At 38.0% G+C, this 19,147-nt stretch overlaps 1 protein-coding gene across 4 annotated transcripts in view; it reads right to left on the reverse strand.

The window, feature by feature from the left end:
* The window catches only part of LOC128029207 (seizure protein 6), a 159,736-nt gene that overhangs the window by 14,038 nt on the left and 126,551 nt on the right, over nucleotides 1-19,147 (reverse strand). For all 4 annotated transcript variants that reach the window (XM_052616831.1, XM_052616833.1, XM_052616830.1 and 1 more), the window contains exons 5-9: nucleotides 13,191-13,376; nucleotides 9,874-10,042; nucleotides 9,164-9,330; nucleotides 6,003-6,197; nucleotides 4,137-4,275 (exon numbers count right to left, since the gene is read on the reverse strand). In XM_052616831.1, the coding sequence (XP_052472791.1) occupies nucleotides 4,137-4,275; nucleotides 6,003-6,197; nucleotides 9,164-9,330; nucleotides 9,874-10,042; nucleotides 13,191-13,376 (856 nt within the window). The remainder of the gene's footprint in view (nucleotides 1-4,136; nucleotides 4,276-6,002; nucleotides 6,198-9,163; nucleotides 9,331-9,873; nucleotides 10,043-13,190; nucleotides 13,377-19,147) is intronic.

Consider the following 19,147-nt stretch of genomic DNA (forward strand, 5'->3'; position numbering starts at 1 on the left):
TAAATGCAATAAATTATTAATGTAATGATATATTTTAATAGAGATTACTGGAGTTAATTCTGTATGAATCATGGTGGTCAAACTTAAGCACAAATTATATACAATTTATATATAAATATGTTACAGAATAATAGTGCTACATGGTGATCAGTGACTCTTTCTGGCTACACCGTCATGCCAGTATGTGGTAACAACTGTCTGTCTTTAAGAGTGAGTCATTTGAATCAATCGTTCAACAGATCTGACTGTATGAGTGATTCATTGAATTATTAACGTTTAGTTATATACACATATTTATTTATATATAAATGTAATTAACAGCTCATGAACAGCATGACATGAACTGCTCATTAAATCATGTCAGTCTTGCACAGCTGTGCACTATAACTCCAGTAGAGGGCTGTAGCACTCATGGGAATCCCAGACGTTGACTGGCTCGGATATATTCAGCATTCCCTGCTGTGTAGCTATCTATGAAAGACTGTGTGCAGGTGTGCCAGCTGTCACCTGTGCACCTCTCTCCGCTCTTTCTCCGATTCATGGCCCGGCACATTCAGCGTGAGAAACCCTACTAAATGAATTCATCAGCCTTCATTACACCCCATGTTCTCAGGTAATTGGGAGTGCGCTGTACACTGATGAATGATTACGGAGGAGTGAGTGCATATTCATTATCGGGCTAAAATGTTCTTACGTACCTATAATGAGCCTCCAGCAGTGGCCCGGTCCCTGGTATTACAGTACCAATGATTCAGGTCCAACCTGTGGCAGGTCAGTGATTGCTTGTAAGAAGATACATGCAAGGACTTAAGGGCAGAAACTAAATATTAAAAGTGGTTGTATTAGTGCTAGTAGATTTGTTATTAGTCTCTCTCTGGGCTGTGGTTGGCTCCCTCCTCACTCATTTCCCCTCCCTATATGTCTCACTTGATGTCTAGCTGATAATGTCCCACATGTACATTGATAAATTTGGTCATTTGAAGATTATAAGGGTGGGGATAAATGGGCTTTGCAGCAGACCAGAATAACAGTAGTCTCATCATCTGTAGTTTAGGCCTAAACTATTGCTTCAACATGGCTACAATTACTCATTTTATCCTCAGAAACTTACAAAACAAATCTAAAAATATTATTTAAAATACACTTTCTTAATGTTCCACAAGGGTCTTCGTACCACTGGTAGCTTAATTAATTATGTTGACTGCATCTCCAGCAAAACATCTGGTATGTCATTTATTACACATTTGTACAGAGTAGCGCTGCAGTTGGGACACTCGCAATGAGAGAGAGCGAGAGAAAACATGACAAATGCGAAAGGAACCATATGCAAATGAGTGAATCTTAATTAAGGCAGCCAAATTATTGAATGCATGAATAATCTATCTGTGTCTGACACAGCTGGGCCACATGTTCCGCATCTCACCTGACGGCACAATCACACTCAACACTTGTTTCCCTGCTCACATAATTGATTTCACATTCATAAAAACATCCAGTAAAATAATTGTTGTTCCGTTGAGTTTGTTATTAAGCTTTGTGCATTGTGCATCCCACTTTGGGATCCTCATGCACAACATGCCCCATCATCTGCCCTCTTTTTTCAATTCCCGTTTGCCTCTCTCTTTCAGCAGACTCTCAAACCCTGTTCCAAAACCTAGCTAGCTGCCTACTGTCTAGCTAGGCATCCTAACTGATATGGAACCTCATAAGTATTATTATTTCCTCAGCAGCAACTTGATTCACTGCACAAATAGCTTGTCTTAGTGTTAGCATGTTGTTTTTATAACAGTATAGATGTAAAAAAAAAAAAAAAAGGCAAAAAATTATAATTAAAAATAATAATTTTAATATTAAACTAATTTTATAGCTATACCGCTCAAAGGTTTGGGATCAGTAAGATCATTTTTTAAAAGATATTAATACTTTTAAATAAGCAGGGGTGCATTCAATTGGTCAAAAGTGACTGAAAAAAAAGATCAGATAAATGCTGTTCTTTTGAACTTCATTTTCATCAAAGAATCCTGAAAAAAAAAAAAAAAAACATTAAGCAGCACAAGCATCTTTAACCTTGATAATAATAAGACATTTCTATTGAGCACCAAGAATATTATGCAAATTTGAATGATTTTCATGTGACACTGAATGTGACACTGAAGATTGGAGTATTGGCTACTGAAAACTCATTTTTACAGGAATAAATGACATTTTAAAATGGAAAACAGTTGTTTTAAACTGTAATGATATTTTGCAATAATACAGGTCAAATTAATGCAGCCTTTGTGAGCATAAGCCATCTTGGGTTAAATAGTGAGCTTGCTGCAAAGCATTTTTAGTGAGTTTTCTGTGAAATGTACATATGATGCCACCTGAAAATATTATTGGTTATAATTAGGTGTCTTAAGATGGAAAATAATTAAGCTGCCCTTTGGCACAGCTTTTGCATTGATGATGTCTTAAAATGCCATCTTTATAGGCAGCTCACTAGATTTTGGAACAGAACTCTCTGACTTGGACTCTGAGAGGACGGTGTGTCGATCTAGCTTGTATCTCCAAGTAGTTTAGTCTTCCCCCCATGAGGATCTGCAGAGAAAATAACTCTCTTTCGCTTGCTATCTTTGAATTTCCCCGCCAGCGCTTTTTGACTGCTTGGCAGGGAGTGTGAACCGAGTAAACCTGATGCGATGTTAACCACAATTTACAGCTACACTCAACCTCTCCCATGACCCCTCAATTAAATTCAGCATAAAGCAACAGTCAGCTATCTTGTGTTGGAGAACTTGGCTGCCAGCAGGAGCCACTAAAGAAGCGCCGTGCCACACTGATCTCAGTAATTATTGATGCAACACAGAGAAATTCATATTCATAATTTTTGGGTTAATTCTCAAAGAGTTTAGAGTAAATTTGAAATAAAGCTGTGCTGTTGTGTCAGTGTTTTAAAGATGTATGCTCGGGGAGATCTGCAGAAACGCCAGTCGAGATCTTTGAGATCTAGGCTGTCGCAGTACAACAGAAATCTCACGAAATGCCCAGAGCAATATGACGGGTGTTTCATTTGGACAGTGAGAGCAGAATGGAGCCGAATCAGTCAGTGGGGAGCAGATGACGCAAAGCACCAGAATTTGTAACTGTAGTGGAATCTCAGCCACATCAAGGACAAACCGAGTAGAAAGGTGGCCCTGTGGTGATATGAGTTTGAGTCTGTAGAAGAGACTGATGGGTATGTAGGGAGCGTGCTGAAAACTCTTGATGAAGCCATTTGATCCTCACTTATCTCAGTGTGAGTAAAGAATGCAGCAGATGTATCAGTTGCATTCTCTAGTGATGATATCTTGCCCACATACATGTTGTATAACTAGCTGTCAGTTGATTAAAAAAATATTAAAATGAATTTTTATTATTAATTATCACTGTTATTATTTGCTGAAAAGTCACTCGGTAAAAGATGTTATATTACAGTGAGGCATTTTAAATCACACCAAATTTAATTAATTTTGACATCTATTTACCAGTAGAGAATGTTTTCTGATAAAATTCCAATTGCAAATTCAAATGTGATAAAAAAAAAAAAAGCTGTTGGTGTTGCAGTGTTTATTCTAATTATTATTGGTATTATTATTATCATTATTTTTTATTATTACTAAATATATTATTACTAAATAATTATTACAATCTTAATATTTCACTATTAAAAAAGTATTTAAGATTTTATTTATTTATTTATTTATTTTTCTTTACAGAATAACAATAATATTTATGGAAGTCCTGATTTCTTAATTTTGGAACATTCCATCAAGTTTTAATTCTGGCAGAAACCACAGGAAGCTTCTCTTTTTTGTGACAACAGCCAGTTTATAAGTGCTTTTAATTTAATTAATTTAATTTAAGTATAGGAAGATGGTTGGCGCATGTATTTTGAAATCAACATTATAAAAGCGACACAAAAGTGAGTTTGTGTGAAGCAGGATTTACTGAGACTCTGAAAACACGGATGATCTGCTTGTGTGTAAATTAACACAGTGCTGTGCTTCACTCTGAAACATGTCCTGGCTGATAGATTCAGATCTCTCTCTTAAAACTGAGGACTGTGTAGGGTTTCTGTGTGATCATGTGTACATTTGTCATAAACTTTGACATACACTTGGATGTCTAGCATGATCCTCTTGTCTTCTTCAACATGGATTCCCCAGATGCAGTCCTGACCCTTATCATAGGCTTCAGGCCAGTTTGGAGACAACACCACCCCAGTTGAATCTGTGATCTCTCCACTGCAAACCGCTGCAATGCAACCACAGAGAGAGCAAGAAGAGGTCAGAAAGAAAAGTAATTATTTTAAAATTTGAATACTAAGATGAAACAACCTAACAATAACAACTCCGATGGTTATACAAAAGCACAACATTTTCTAAAGTTCTGGCATTTTGTATCCCAATTTGATGCATAGGTGCCCCCCTCAAGCTTTGGATTAATCTGACTGGGGTCTAAGTGGAAAATTCCAACCATATTTATAAACAACTTGAGGCTTCCTGTTTTTAAATGTTCTCTTTTTTTTACACCACTACACTGGCTTAGCTGGTTGTAAGCACATTTTCAGATGGAAAAGCTGTTGTCTTGACCCTTTGCTAGAGCCAGAAGTATTAAATCCTTTCAATCCAAACTCTATTGTGAGGCTAGAGAAATGTACTTGAGCAACGGGTCAGATAAGATGGCACTGTGTGTGTAGGTGGGGTTGGAATTGGGGCTTTATGAGTGAGGTATTCTCTCACATTCTTCAGCTCTGTGCACCTGCTACTAGCCTCCATGCCTTAATGCTTTTAGTGCTGCTTTAGGCGCGTGACTGTGGCTAAGAGTGTCTGAAACCCATCCAGGTGACACAGGATGTAGTGGATTACATAGAAAAGGCACTAAAAGGATGTGAGGGGCTTGTACTGTACCTGCACATGCTGCTTCTAGAGCCCTTCAGCAGCTAACTAATGCAGATTATACACAGAAACACACAAATGCATAGCCTATGCATATACCCTCACGTGTGAACAAGGAGAAGAGAATTCAAGAAGCAAATGTGTTATATAATTCCACATGCACGTTGCATGTTGTGTTATTTTAGCACCTGATTAATTAAGCAAATTAGCTAAATCAATGCTTTTGAATACATGGCTAGATATGATCCTCTTTGACCTGATTTTCTATCAACTTTTGCTGAACAGCTGCAGCCTTGAACAAGAGAAAAACAAAATTGTATTAAAATCTAAAAAACATTACTATATAAATATTAATATAAATATTATTATTCAAATATTTTATTTAAAAATCTGCAATGCTAATAGCACTGCCTTTGATGATAAAGGTGCATTTGATATAAAGCATATTTGCATATAAATAAAATGTGATTACTGCAATAAAAGGAAAGTCTATTTTCTAAATGCACATTGTTGATTTTATTGTGCGTGATTCATCTGTGCATGTTTTATTTATTTATATTTTAATTGACCCAGCAATTATTTTTTTTTTTTTAAATCTTATCTCGATGTTCCAGTGAAACTTCCATTTCATCACGACTTAAATAAAATAAAGTGTGGTGATATTTGCTAGTGGATTTAATGCCTAAATAAACTGGTCTGGAGGTGCTTAGTAATCAAAATGCTATTTTTTTGTGCTTAAATATGGTTGCAATTTTAGTGAATTCAACTAAATTCAAGAATGTATAAGGGTTGTGCATCATTCAGAATTATATTTGAAGTGAGGCTGCAAAAAGGATGCAGAATTGCAATTCAGAAAGGAAGAAGAATTTAAATGAACTGAACTCAAGAACTGAACTCAAACATGACTTAACAAAGCCTTATCTGAATGTTTTGGTAAAAAAAAAGTTTAAAGTTTTAAAGGTGATCAGATTTATGGACAGATTCACATGAACTCTCATGAACTGAAAGGCAGCCAATTCTTCAATTCTGAATTTGGCCAAGCCCTTGTATACTGTAAATGCATATGCAAACATTTTCACACACCTCTGCAGGCGGGCTCAGTCTCATTCCATTGAGGGTTGCTGGGATCCATGCACTCGATGATAACAGAGCCCTGCTCCAGGGTGTATCCGGGGTCACAGGTGAACTCCACAACCGTGCCCACAGCGTAGGTGCTGTCAGTGGTGGTGAAGTTGCCGTACTTGACGAATGGCTCGTAGCAGTGCCCTGCTGCAAAAGCTGAGAGGACACACCATAAATCACCTGCCCCGAGACGCACATCACAGTCCAAACACCATCACCAAGCATCTGATTTCAGAAGAGCTTAAAACACACAGACAACCAGTCCGCTCGGCTCAGCCTTTAACAGCTTCACAAAATAATTTCGTCCGAAAGGCCGAGGACAGCACACTGCGGAGTCCAAATGTAAAAGCATTTTTAGATGGCGGTCTAAAAGAATCTGTCTGCTAAATGTGGCAAAGCAATGTGCAGCGTTTTCTTTCCTACCAATCATAATCTTCTTGGACACAAACCCAAGGTTTCGGGTTGCCCTTGGAAGGAGATTGTTAGTTAATCAACCTTAGCCAGACTTGCAAGGCCACTTACAGGCGTAAAAGGAAGAGAGACGGCCTGACAACATGAATAAATGTGAAACCTGAATGAACAAACTCACTCAAGGAAACAACAAACCGTCACGCCTGGCTGAACCGTTATTGGTTGTTGTGCTCGTCTGAGAATGTAGAATAGAGATTAGAGCGAGAGGAGAAGACTTAAGATGAGGATGTTCAGACTGTGGATAAACACTGGCTTTGATATCCCTCCGGGTCCGGCCTCATTCAAGCGTGAGCTAGATTAGACTACCCACATTCAGCTTTACATTCAGCCTCGCTCTCTGTTTAATAAACACAGGCGATTCTGCCAATTACAGCAAACTGTTTTCACCCACCTCCCCTCCAATCCCCTTCCCCAGACACACATTTGCATTATTCATCTTTGGCTTCATCTGGCTCCATTCTCTATAAGAAGCAGAAATAAGCCATTTTAATCATCAGTTGATTCTTGCTCTCTTATAAGCACAGAAAAAACCATTGCATAAGATGGTATCAACTCAAAAGTCAGATTTATATGGAAATAAAAGCAATAAGGTCCAGAGGGTATATTATTTATGTGCATTTTATGTCATTGCCATAAGTCCCAATAGGAATGAAAAACCATAAATTCAATGTCTCAGTTGTTTCAATAGAGTTTTCAAAGAGATCTCAACAATATCTCAGATATTTGTTCAATAAGTTATATATTTAAATATGAAGTCAAATATTTCTTATTCAATTCCTTCAAAAATAAACTGCAATAGGGACAATTCTAAAACAAAGAAAACACTGCAATTATATATTTTTACAGTGTCAAATTTTTTTTTCATTTTAGGAAACAATATCTGGGACAAAATTTATTCTTAAATGAAACAAAGCAGTCTCTAGAGGAATGAAATATAAAGGTATACACAATTCATGTATTATATATATATATATATATATATATATATATATATATATATATATATATATATATATATATTACTTTTAATAAAAAGGATACATTACATTAAATTGACTAAAAGTGAAAATAATCTATTTCAGCAAATACAAATGAAAATAATATATTCAGCTGCAATAACTACATAGATTTACATGATTATGGTTTAAAAGGCCTTCAGAGGACTGAATATTCTGCGTGTGGCCTCTCTACACCTACAGAGTTCCAGATCAGAGGTTTTGCTTGTCTACTGAAATTGATTAAAACAGATCCATTTTGTTCATGATGGTAGAAAAAGGAGAACAGCACTTCAATCAGAAAGACCATTAAAACCTGAGCACTCTGCCTGGTATTAAATTCAGAGATGCGTCTGGAGTGTAAGAAGACAAGCTGAATTGGTACAGGTTGCCGTGAAGGCACATTAGTATGTTGTAGATAGCATAATCGGATTGTGACATGGTAAATGAGATTAGATTGATCGTGCTGGATAATGACTGTGAGGTCCTGAGGTGTGCGTGACATCCCTGTAACTGCACGTTTGATTGACCTGTCAGAGGGAATAGGAATGTGATTTCTGTAAAAAAAAAAAAAAAAAACAGCTCTGTGTTTCCAGTTAAAACGAATTTTTTATGACCTTGTCGGGGTGCATTTGCCTGCTTCATTCAATTTCCATTTGATTTAATCTGAATAAATCTCATTTGAGCCATGAATCTAAGGAGCATTTAGCAAGGCACATGGGAGAAGAGATCTTTGGTGTGAATCGAAGCAACAAGGGGAATGTGCCGGAAGGAACGCTCTTTGTCTCCACCACGGCCCTCAGGCTCAGTAGAGGACATGTGTTCTTCAAACAACGTTTGAACTTGGTAACCGTCAACGTGTGTGTACGGCCTCAGAGACTAACCAGCGGAGGATGGATTAGAAAAGATGCTGGCTGCTATCAAGTCCTCATTTATTACGACATCCTGATAAGCTGGAATCCCGCTATTTCCTCAATCAGTGTCCAAAAATACCTGGCGGACATGCTGCGTGTTTACAAATGCTTTAAATCCTCCAAACGTGTGTGTGTTTTTGTCTCACATCTCACATCACATCAAACATTGGCTAAAAAAGCTCTTCTGACATCCATTGCTTTATTTTTTGATTTGTCATCATGGCAAAATGGCACTTATGACTGAGAACCATTTTGTTCGAATAACGCAGATGTAAACAAATACGTCAACCAGATTACAACATTCATGGTTCATTTCATTTAACAGTTCATTTATCAGTAAGTGCTGATTCTACTGATTTATTTGCTACAGTAAAGGCCCGTTTACACCAAGAAGGATAACTATAAAGATAACTATAAAGATAACGATATTAGCGTCCACACCAGCGAACGATATCGTCTGTGTATTCTAAGCGGACGTGCGTCTGCTGCTTTAAATTTTCGAGCTCTTTACAGCAGGATTGATTCTGATTGGTTGTCAATGTTTTTATCATTCATCAGAAAAAAAAATCGGTCTGAAAGTGATTCCAACGACATCGTTTCTCTTTGCCTTTATCGTTATAGTTATGGTGCGGACTCCGCTATTCTTTAATATTGAGAATGATTTTTAGAACTATATCTTTATCGTTATCTTTATAGTTATCGTGCTTGGTGTGAATGGGCCTTAAGTCTTGTTGGTCCATACCTTCATATCTGATGGCTACTCCTGTGTTGGTGCCGAATCCATCCGTCGTAAACTCCACAAAGAGATGTCTGGTGGAACTAACGATTCCCTCGTTGGGAAGGTATTCCACCTCGTACGAGTCGTACAAAATCGGCGAATCAATGTGGTTGCCGTTTTTAATCAGAAACCTGCAGACATAAACCGAACAGAAGGGTTTAGTTTGGTTCAAACCAATGAATCTCTCAACAGTGTCTGTTTGACACATCAGATAACATTCCTCCGCTTTCTAGGACTGTCTTTTGGCAGTTTGCATAATAATCGCCTGATATGATTTTGAATAGCTGAGCAGCAAGTGACCTCATTAAAAGCCAATTTGTTAGCAAAGCCTGCAGAAAAAGCGGACGCCGCTAATAAAAATAACTTAATCCTCCTCCTAGCGGGCTCTAATCACTCTCTCCGCGCCTGCACGAGGGGATTTGATTATTCTAAATTATTTTAAAGAAGAGCAAGTGTCTGATCACAGAAACTTTCATCCACTTTAACTCACGCACAGCTGTTCCTATCATGCCTCGCTCTCGGCGTAGCAGATAATGCCCCGAAGAGCAGCACCACATTTGGAGTGTGACGGCACTGTGAAGAGACCCTCTGAGCTTCTCCAACTGTCTCTTTGAACATCAGATGACTAATTAGTGTATAATAGCCGAGTACTGTGTGAGCTGACTGGGACGGACCTGTCATCGTCTTCCGCAAGGGCCACCTTCTCAAAGTGCACGTGCAGCCGTTGACTCTCAGGGGCCTCCAGCACCCAGTGGCAGGTCAGGTTGTTGCTATAGTTGCCCGGGAAACCAGGGGACACAATGCGGCCAAGAGTCGTGTTCTTCACCATTCCACCGCAGGCCACTGTTCAAGGTACAAATGGAACGAGACAGATGACATTGAGAAGAATAAAAGAGAGCTAGAGGTCAAGTAAGCCCTCAGCTGTGGATAACCAAACTCTTTCATATAGTGTATGACCATAATGACTAGACACCTGTGCAAAACACAATAATGTAGCAATACTAGTAAGATAACATAATTAGTGAGGGCACAAGAGAGTTACAGAAAGTCCCTGTGTATAAATATGCATATATATACTATATACAAGGGGGGAAATAGTCTATGAAATGAGTAGCATGACAGAATTCATAATATTTCAAAACTGTATCCAGATCTCCTACTTCTTGATGACATTTTTAAAACATTTTCTATCGCATGAAAAGCAGTTCTGAATGACAGTAAAGATACTCTGCTGATGCCATAAGTCACATGACAAATAACAAGGTGGATGTAGTATGTTGGGTTGTTATTCATACCAAACAAATTATTAATGCATAGAACATATGTTTTTATCAATCACAAAGATCTTCTTTGACAGTATGCGATATATTTTTTTCTATAGAAGACAGTTAGTAGTTTAAAATAATACAAATATTATGAATTATTAACTTAAACTAACCTTGCCTTGTCATAAAAGGTCAAATTATCTATGTTAAGAAACTTAATGACCTTGTCACACAGTCAAGATTGTCTGCAGGGGTCCTCTCTATGATATCATTGACTGTTTTATAGATTTTTTTTTTGTTTCGCATGTTGGACATACTCATACCACAAGACTTAAAAAAAGAAGAGTAAAATAATAAACAGGAAAACCAGTTTTAACAACAAATAAACAAACAAAAACTAAATAAATAAAAATTTATTTGAAAGAGTTTCAGGTGTCTTTATTGTGATATCATCACAACTGTCACGCTGAAATCCAAGCCCCACAAAGACATGAAAAACATGCTCCTCATAATAGAGAGGCATTTGAGTCTGTATAAATTGCCTCGTCAGTGTATTTCTGAATAAATGAATAGACAAGTTAATACATTAACAAATGAGTGCCACATCATTGACTCAAGAACCTTTAGACCACAATGATTTAAACAGAGAAGGACAGCAATAATAAACAGTTTTTCTTAAAGGCAATGAAAAAAGAAAGTGCTTGGAGGAGGAGGAGGATACCTTCTGAGCTTGACAGCTGAAGGTTAGTCAGGCGAACAGAACGTAATTAAAGTGGACCCAAAGCCCTGCTCCCTGGCAGCCTGCCCATGTTGATCAGTAATCAGACTCTGACAGTCTGGCCCAGCTCTGCATCAGCATGGCAGGGGCACACTTCGAAAACGGCACGTTTATGCTATCTCACTCCGAATCAATGGTGAGACCGAGAAACCCCAAGTCCTGCAGGCCGTGTCTGGCAGCCGCAGGCTTACAAAACCACATCACAACTTCCTCACTGCCTCCGAAGCACTAAATTATATCCTTCAACAAAACAGCCCTCCTTTAGGGAGCCCAGTCTTGTTTGCATTCTGAGATGTTGTTCTATTTGCCATGCAAGAGGGAAGTGTTCCCCAGCTCTGGGATTCGGCTCTCTAAAGAGATCGAGCCGTAAAAAGTCCTTATTTATGCAGAAGCTGCAGGCCTGTCAATCACATTGTCAGATCGGGCTGCCTTGAGGGGGTATGGTTGTTAATATTCACTGCCTTGTAGCACAAACACTTCTGTTGCCACCATACAAGCCGAAATCAATGATCAAGCGCCAATTAACTTAAAAGGAGGAGGGAGCAACCACACCGGGAGTTTCTCCCCTGTCAAGTTAAATCACACCTGTGTAGACTAAATATTTATACTGAGGTTTGTTTTTGAGCCCAAAGTATAGGGACTGCGTCTAAATGACACGGTGACTTGTGGGTGTATATTTATGGTGAGAGGGAGAAAATAAAACAAAGGATAATTGCTAGTGAATGAGTCCAGGGAGGCTTCACAATGATGTAAATCAGCGAGTGTGAGGATGCTGTGTTTATGACTGGCAGGCCAAACCAAACATTTTCTGCACCTAGCGTCTATATGCAAATGAAATAAGGTTCATTAAAAACAGAAGCTATTCTTTTCCTGTACTTGTAAAGATAGCAGTAATGAATACTATAGTGCTACTGCTTCATAATTGAATTTCTCGGGGGCAGAGATCAAATACTGCAGATTTGGTAATTAACTGTCATTTAGCTGATGGTTTTGTTATAGTGAGCTCAATACAGGGACAATCCCTTTGGAGTAGCCTGTGAATTAAGAGTCTAGCTGGTTAAAGGGCACATGAGACATGTGAGTCTCTACTTCAACTTCATCACCACCAGCAAGCAACTTGAACCTTTATTATTAGCAGCCCAGATCCATTACTAACAGGCTAAAGGAATCATCCGGGATCAATAAAAGTGAAGCTCAATGGACCACATTTGGGGAATAATGTCAATTAGCACAAAAAATAATTTAATTTCTTTAAGTAAAAAAAAAATATATATATATATATTAATAATAAGAATAAGGCACTTAATGGAGGTAAATGATGCCATCATCATACAGCGAGTGTAAAAGCAGACATTTTAAACTATTTTTTGTTAAAGCACTTATTATACAGTTCTTTACATAAATTCTTTCAGAATACAAGTATAATTTAAGCTGCAAAGTTGTCTAAATTGTCATTTTGCAACTACTGGTCTAGCAATTTGCCACCAATGTTTGGCTAGAGCCAATTTTCATTTTAAATATATGCTGACAACAGGAAGGAGTCAAATTTATGTTCCTCAGCTAAATCAAGATGATCCATGTAAACCAGGAAGTAGTCACCTCTTTTCATGGTATCTTTGCGCAAACAAAGAATTGCAAAATTACAGAATTTTCATGAAAAATGCTGGATGAAACTATAAAAAGACAAGTTTAGTGATATCTACCTCATAATAACATTTAAAATGTAATATTCTGGCAATGATGCATGGTTTATTGTTGGTGCTGTTTACCTCTAGCTCCTTATTATAAAAGCAATATTTGGATAAATAAATACATTGACAAAACAAAACAAAACAAAACCATTCAAAATAAAATAAAATAAAATAAAATAAAATAAAACAAAATGTGCCTTATGCTAACATGTTTTTAAATGAATGCATGAAGAAAATAGAAAATACTGGGGACTCACCAAGACAGCGCGGCACTTTGCCGCTCCAGTAGGGTGTGGTGGCATTGCGGCACGTGAGGGTGGAGGGACCCTGGAGTTGGTATCCATTGAAACAGTAGAAATAGGCCTCTCCTTCTGCATGCAGGCTGGTGACGGACACGTCCCCATATGCTGGTCTATCTGGGAAGTTGCAACTCAATACAAATGCTGTAATGGAGAGAAAACGAACAACTGATTAGGCAAATGATTAAAACTCCAGCACACCACACCCCACCCCACCACAATTATTTAAATGAACGTCTGAAGCTGCTCTAAAACTATCATTAGACTGAGGCTAAGGTCCGTAGGGAGTATAAATATTGCATTACAGCGACTCCCACTTATTTCAAGAAGACCTATTATCTTAACAAAGTCCATCTGTCTTTCTTTCTCTCAGTTTAATATGGTCTCACTCTCCAAGGGTCTGTCCCCAATGCATGTCCTCTCTCCACGTCCTCCAGACCGCAGCCGACCTTTTCTGTTTGAAAGGGACATCTCAAAGATGACAAATAAGCCCAAACCCTGAACACTGTCAGTTTTCACAGCCAGAATGGGCCAGCTGGGATGCATGGAGACACTCATTTGCTGCCTAAGATGATAGACTAGGCTCACATTTGGCCTAATGGTCACAATAGAGCAAAAGCTTCTTTTTTAACTTCATTTTTAACTGGACACTGTTTCCATTTTGACTTTTACACAGAGTTTTGCAGAGTCTGGTCCCCACGTTTCATTTTGTTTCTGTGTGTCATTTAAGTAAATAATGCTCCAATAATAAGTTTACATTAAATGTATAGAAATAATCTTCATTACAAGACTGGCCCAAATAAAACCTGAAATGTCCTCTTACATAAGCTTTGGTCTTCTGGATAGGGCTGTAAAGTGAGGCTTTATTGACCATTGTCTTGTCAGGCTCTCGGCACTAAACCTGACTGTCAATACTTTCTCAAGCAATGTCCACAAAAGCCTTTTCACCATTTATCTTTGTTGGCTTGCGAGTCCTCTTTCATTCACCCTTTCAAAACGCCTGAAGAAGGTCTTGGACCGAAGCGTTGCTATTTAATACATTTTGCAAGCTACAACACTGCAGGAATGTTTTATTCTACCTTCTTCCTATGAAAATCAACAAGCCCCGATGCAATGAATACTAAAGACAGATATTTTTCTTTGAAACGAAATAGGTCAAAATTCAAGGCCAGAGTGAATTAATTTTCAAGTCATGCACAGAATGGTGCCTGCATACGAAGGTGTGTTTGATAAGCATGTGACCGTCATTGATAAGTGACCGTCTTTTCAAGAGGCCCCGCAAGGTGGGAAATCCAAGTTAGTCCACAAGTGCCCATCGAGTTAAGAACTGCTTTCCCAACCCCAATTTTATTCGGCACCTCCTACCCATCCTCCTTGGAGAATGTTTTTGCAATTTATGACAGAAATTTCAGGTCTCGTTTCTCCCTGTCTCGAGGTGGCTGCGGCAGCCGTATTGTTAGCTGTTGAAATTCAGAGCAGTGTGTGGGTGTTGATTTTGTCACCAATGACAAGACTGAGCCCCAGGCCAGAAAATTTGCACAGGGGAGATACATTATAACCTTTGACCTGGCTCGGATCCGTCTCATGTCTGCTATCAAATTCTTTAGCTAACTACAACCATAGACAGTAAAAGAAATGGACACAGCGACCCCACTGGAACTCAATTGAGACAAATGAAGCCCAGTTTTAGCGTTTTTTAGCACTTCCGTTTCTGACGCGCAGACTCAAACGAAGCTTGACGACGTCAGCAACCTGTCTGACAGATGTAAATCTTCTAGTAGCTGTGCGTGCAAACTGCCATCGTTAATCTTGCAGAGACGGCGAGCTTGAGCGGGGAGTTCTTTGTCGTGAGTGAGCAGGAGTAAGTATTCTGATTAATTATTTTGTATAGTATTTTAAAATGTAACGCCAGTACGCCATATTAAGTTAATTGCCTGCGAGCTTCTCCTCCTGTCTGTACCGTAATGCGACAGAGAGCCGAGTGGTTATGACGCAATCGTTAGCCTATTTTTTACAAAAACTGTTTATACGGGGCCATAATGTAACATAAAAGGTAATGGAGCCCTTTATACATTGTCGTGTATCTTTAGAAATTAATAATGCACAAACGGAGTCTTTAAACGCCTCAGATGTAAAGTTATTCGCTGTCAAAGTGACGCCAAAATGAATGGGAGTCAATGGGAATGCTAACGCAAGTGAAGTTCTGCTAAAAGATGGCAGCCCCCACCCAACTTCAACTTCCGGTCGAGTTCCTTGCCCCTTGACTACAACAGGCCAAGCATGAATTATTTCCAGCACTAAGGGGAGAAATCTGCACTACCCAATAGCTATTTTATTTGAATGCACTGAATCTGCAAATAACTCGTAACAAATTATTTGAATAATTTTTTAGTTTTATTAGTTTTAGTAAAAAAGATTTTTTTTTTAAATGCAATGATTGTATTTTGTATTTTTTTAAATACAATGATTTTAATTTTAATATTATTTAAGCATGTTTCCACCATGGAATAATACATAAATATATAAGGTTATTGTGACATTTTTATTTTTTGAGAAAAAGTTCAGAACTGTGAGACATAAACTCAGAATTTGAGGTTATATCTCAAAATTTAGACTTTCAAATTTAGACAGAATTTCAAGGTATAAACTCAAAACTGCGAGATATAACCTTGCAATCTGAGGATATATCTTGCTATTCTTAGAGGGGAAGTCTGAATTTTCAGATATAAAACAGATATGAAGCAAAACAAAATAAAATGAAATATGCATTTCAGTTAAATAACTATGTAAACAGCCAAAGAATATCTGTGATGAACGCTTTTCATGCAGCAGACTACAGAGACCTGGCATACTTTACCAGTTAAATAAAGCACTATATATAATAAGCCTAATTTACATAAAAATTTGTGCAGAACTAAATTATGATTTAATTTAATTACCTGGACACAGTCCTATTTCAGTGTACATAATGCCTTGTTAAACTGGATTGTGGGAGGTTAGTCAACAGAACACAGATTTTCCAATGCAATACGGCAAAGTAAATGCTTGCATAAGAGATAATTTGACATTTCTGCAAGAAAAGCAAGCAAAGAGCTCTCAAAAGGCTAGTCTCTAACGGCTAACTTGAGGACTTCTATTACACTTGTAAATAACAGGTAGAAATGTCAAGTTGTATTACACATGATGGAGATGCCATACTTTCCCAAAAGAAATGTTATCTCACATTAGAGGCTACAGAAGCTGCTGCCAACGAGTCTGCTCTAAAATATTACAGCAATTTTTCAGGTGTCAGGTATTAATTAAACGGTGCTATACAATGCCCTGTAGTATTGCTTTCATAGCTTATCCGTATCTGATCCTGAACCAACAGCAAAGTGAATCACTGCCGTGTTTCATGAGAAAATCACTCTCGCTCTGGTCTCTGATCCTGTGGTGGTGCTTAGAGAGGTAGAGGGCCCTGTCAAACAGAATTAATGTTTTTGTTTAAGTTTTATTCCCCTCTCCTAGCTCAGGTTGGATTCCTGTGTCTAAGAAAGGCACAGTTTGATAAATCACTGCAATTCTTTTTCCTCACTGAGCTGCGTAATGGGGTGGTGCACCTCAGAAACAATATAGGAGCCAGTAAGCGAGGGTTATACAGAACTGACATCCACACCCCCGAAGAGCATTTTGTGTGCCCCATGTTGAGATTCTGCGGTACATACATAAAAAAAAAATCTGACACTAAGCAGAAAACTATAGTTCACTCTGCAAACTGTCACAGATGAGCACCCACAGTCTACAAAGCTTTGTTGATTAGAATGGAATTTAGTTTTGATCCATGTTGATGCTCCACTTGCTTAAGGTGTAAACACTGTGCAACTGTAGTTTGTTTATGGTTGCCAAGAAATTTTGGGAAATTCATACATAATTTAACTGACATGTGGTTATATAAAAAACGAGAGAGCAGTACAAATAAATCCTTCCTAGCAGCAAGTATTAGTCCAAGCAACAAAAGCAAGGCATAAACTTACACACACCACAGTCACCAACAGATCAGTCGCATTTCCAGTGTTTGGAAAGGTCAAGCAATATAAATACTATACAATAATAAATTAATAATACTATTTATAATTATATACTAATTCATATAGACCAATGCATTTATATATAATATATAAATATAGAGAAAAATATATATTTAATTAAATTAACTATTAAAGGAAGCAGTGTAGTCTGACCAGTGTAACACAGAACACAATTAGTGTAGCCTGATTAAAAAAATGACTCTTTAAAATAATTTATTTTTAGCCAATCAAAACCTTACTGCACAAACAGTTTAGTCTGCATTTAATTTTGGTAAATTGTGGTGCAACCAGTGCAGTACATTTTTTTCCAAGTTATAAGGTTCCTGTATAATTTACATCATTAGCTGACAGAAAATGTATTTGAAATGCATGCAAAATTAACATCATAAGTGAACTATGTCTAAATGAATCAGAACCAAATAAGCCCTGCGTATTTTAAAATAGCATAAATCCAGCCCAGTGCTTGGTGTATATTTGAGTATTTGATGAGACAGTATTGCCTCCTCTCTCACTCTATCTGTAGTCTTCAACCAGAGCATCTAACAGTAATTATGCATTGCTCATGAGTGCTGCATTGACTTCCACCCTGTTACTCTGGTGCATATGCGTAAGAGCTCAGTGCCTGCAGCGGCGTGGCATGTCAAGAGGGTCTATGCCCCTCATGACTGTATAATCTCGATGCTGAGAAAGGAAGCACTCCTTTCACCAACTCAATGAGCCGACACATGGAGGGAGGGGGAGGGGGTTTCACTCCCTCAACCATCTATTTTATTTATGGTTTATTAGCGCTGTTTCAGCACAGCGGGGCCCTTGCGCCAGCACCGCCGGGTTGTTATAGCATTATTACCCCTCTGCTTCCATTTCAATTAGACTAATATGGAAGGGGCACTGGAGGCTGGCTTTATGTCGAGCCATCCGATTGACACTAAATTACATGCTCGCAAGTTGCCTGGTGGCTTCATAGGCCATAAAGACTGAGTGTCGTAATGCAGCCTGGAGATGACTGTGTGGGAACTGGCAAGGTGGAGATTAGCTGGCAACCGCTTAGACAGCAACAGATGCAGTGCTAATGTGCTTCATTACGTGCCCTGGAGGAAGGCCCAGAGGTGGACGAGGTGAGGATGGGGCGATGTATGTCCAGTCACCATGACGAACCCCATGGTTTAGTTGGGTGATTTTACTTAAAGGAATAGTTCACCCAAAAATATAAATTCTGTCATCATGATTCAGCTGTTTTTGTCAATACATTGAAAGCCAAAACAACATTTGATCCTATTGACTTTAATTTTATGGAGAAAAATATACCAAATATCTCTATATTTTTGGGGGGGGGGGGGGGGGGGGGGGCTAATAGTTAGACTACAGAGCTCATATTCAAGGAGGAAAATACACCTCAATTTTATTCAGAGACACAAAAATGAGCAAAGATATGCAGCTTGGTGCAGTTGTTGTATATATGGCCGTATAAAAGTAATGTAAGTCTGCTAGCTTGTCATGTAAATCAATGATATCTACTGAGAACAGTTTAGCAGACTACATACATAAAATGCATGTAAATATCAGTTGTCACTCTAAATCTCCCAGGAATATATCTTAGTAAGATTATGCTTAAATGCTTTTAATATTATAGCTCTGTAGTTTTTATTGTGGGGGGAAAAATGCAATGCAAAACAATGATGATTCAGAAATGAACAACAAAAAAAAGTTCCTCAAATACCTGATATATAAAATTTTATACTGGCATTTTAAGATAATTTTTCATATATATATATATATATATATATATATATATATATATATATATATATATATATATAATCACAGACATACACAATACTAACATGAACT

This window comes from Carassius gibelio, chromosome A15 (genome assembly GCF_023724105.1).
Source record: "Carassius gibelio isolate Cgi1373 ecotype wild population from Czech Republic chromosome A15, carGib1.2-hapl.c, whole genome shotgun sequence".
Lineage (NCBI taxonomy): Eukaryota > Metazoa > Chordata > Actinopteri > Cypriniformes > Cyprinidae > Carassius > Carassius gibelio.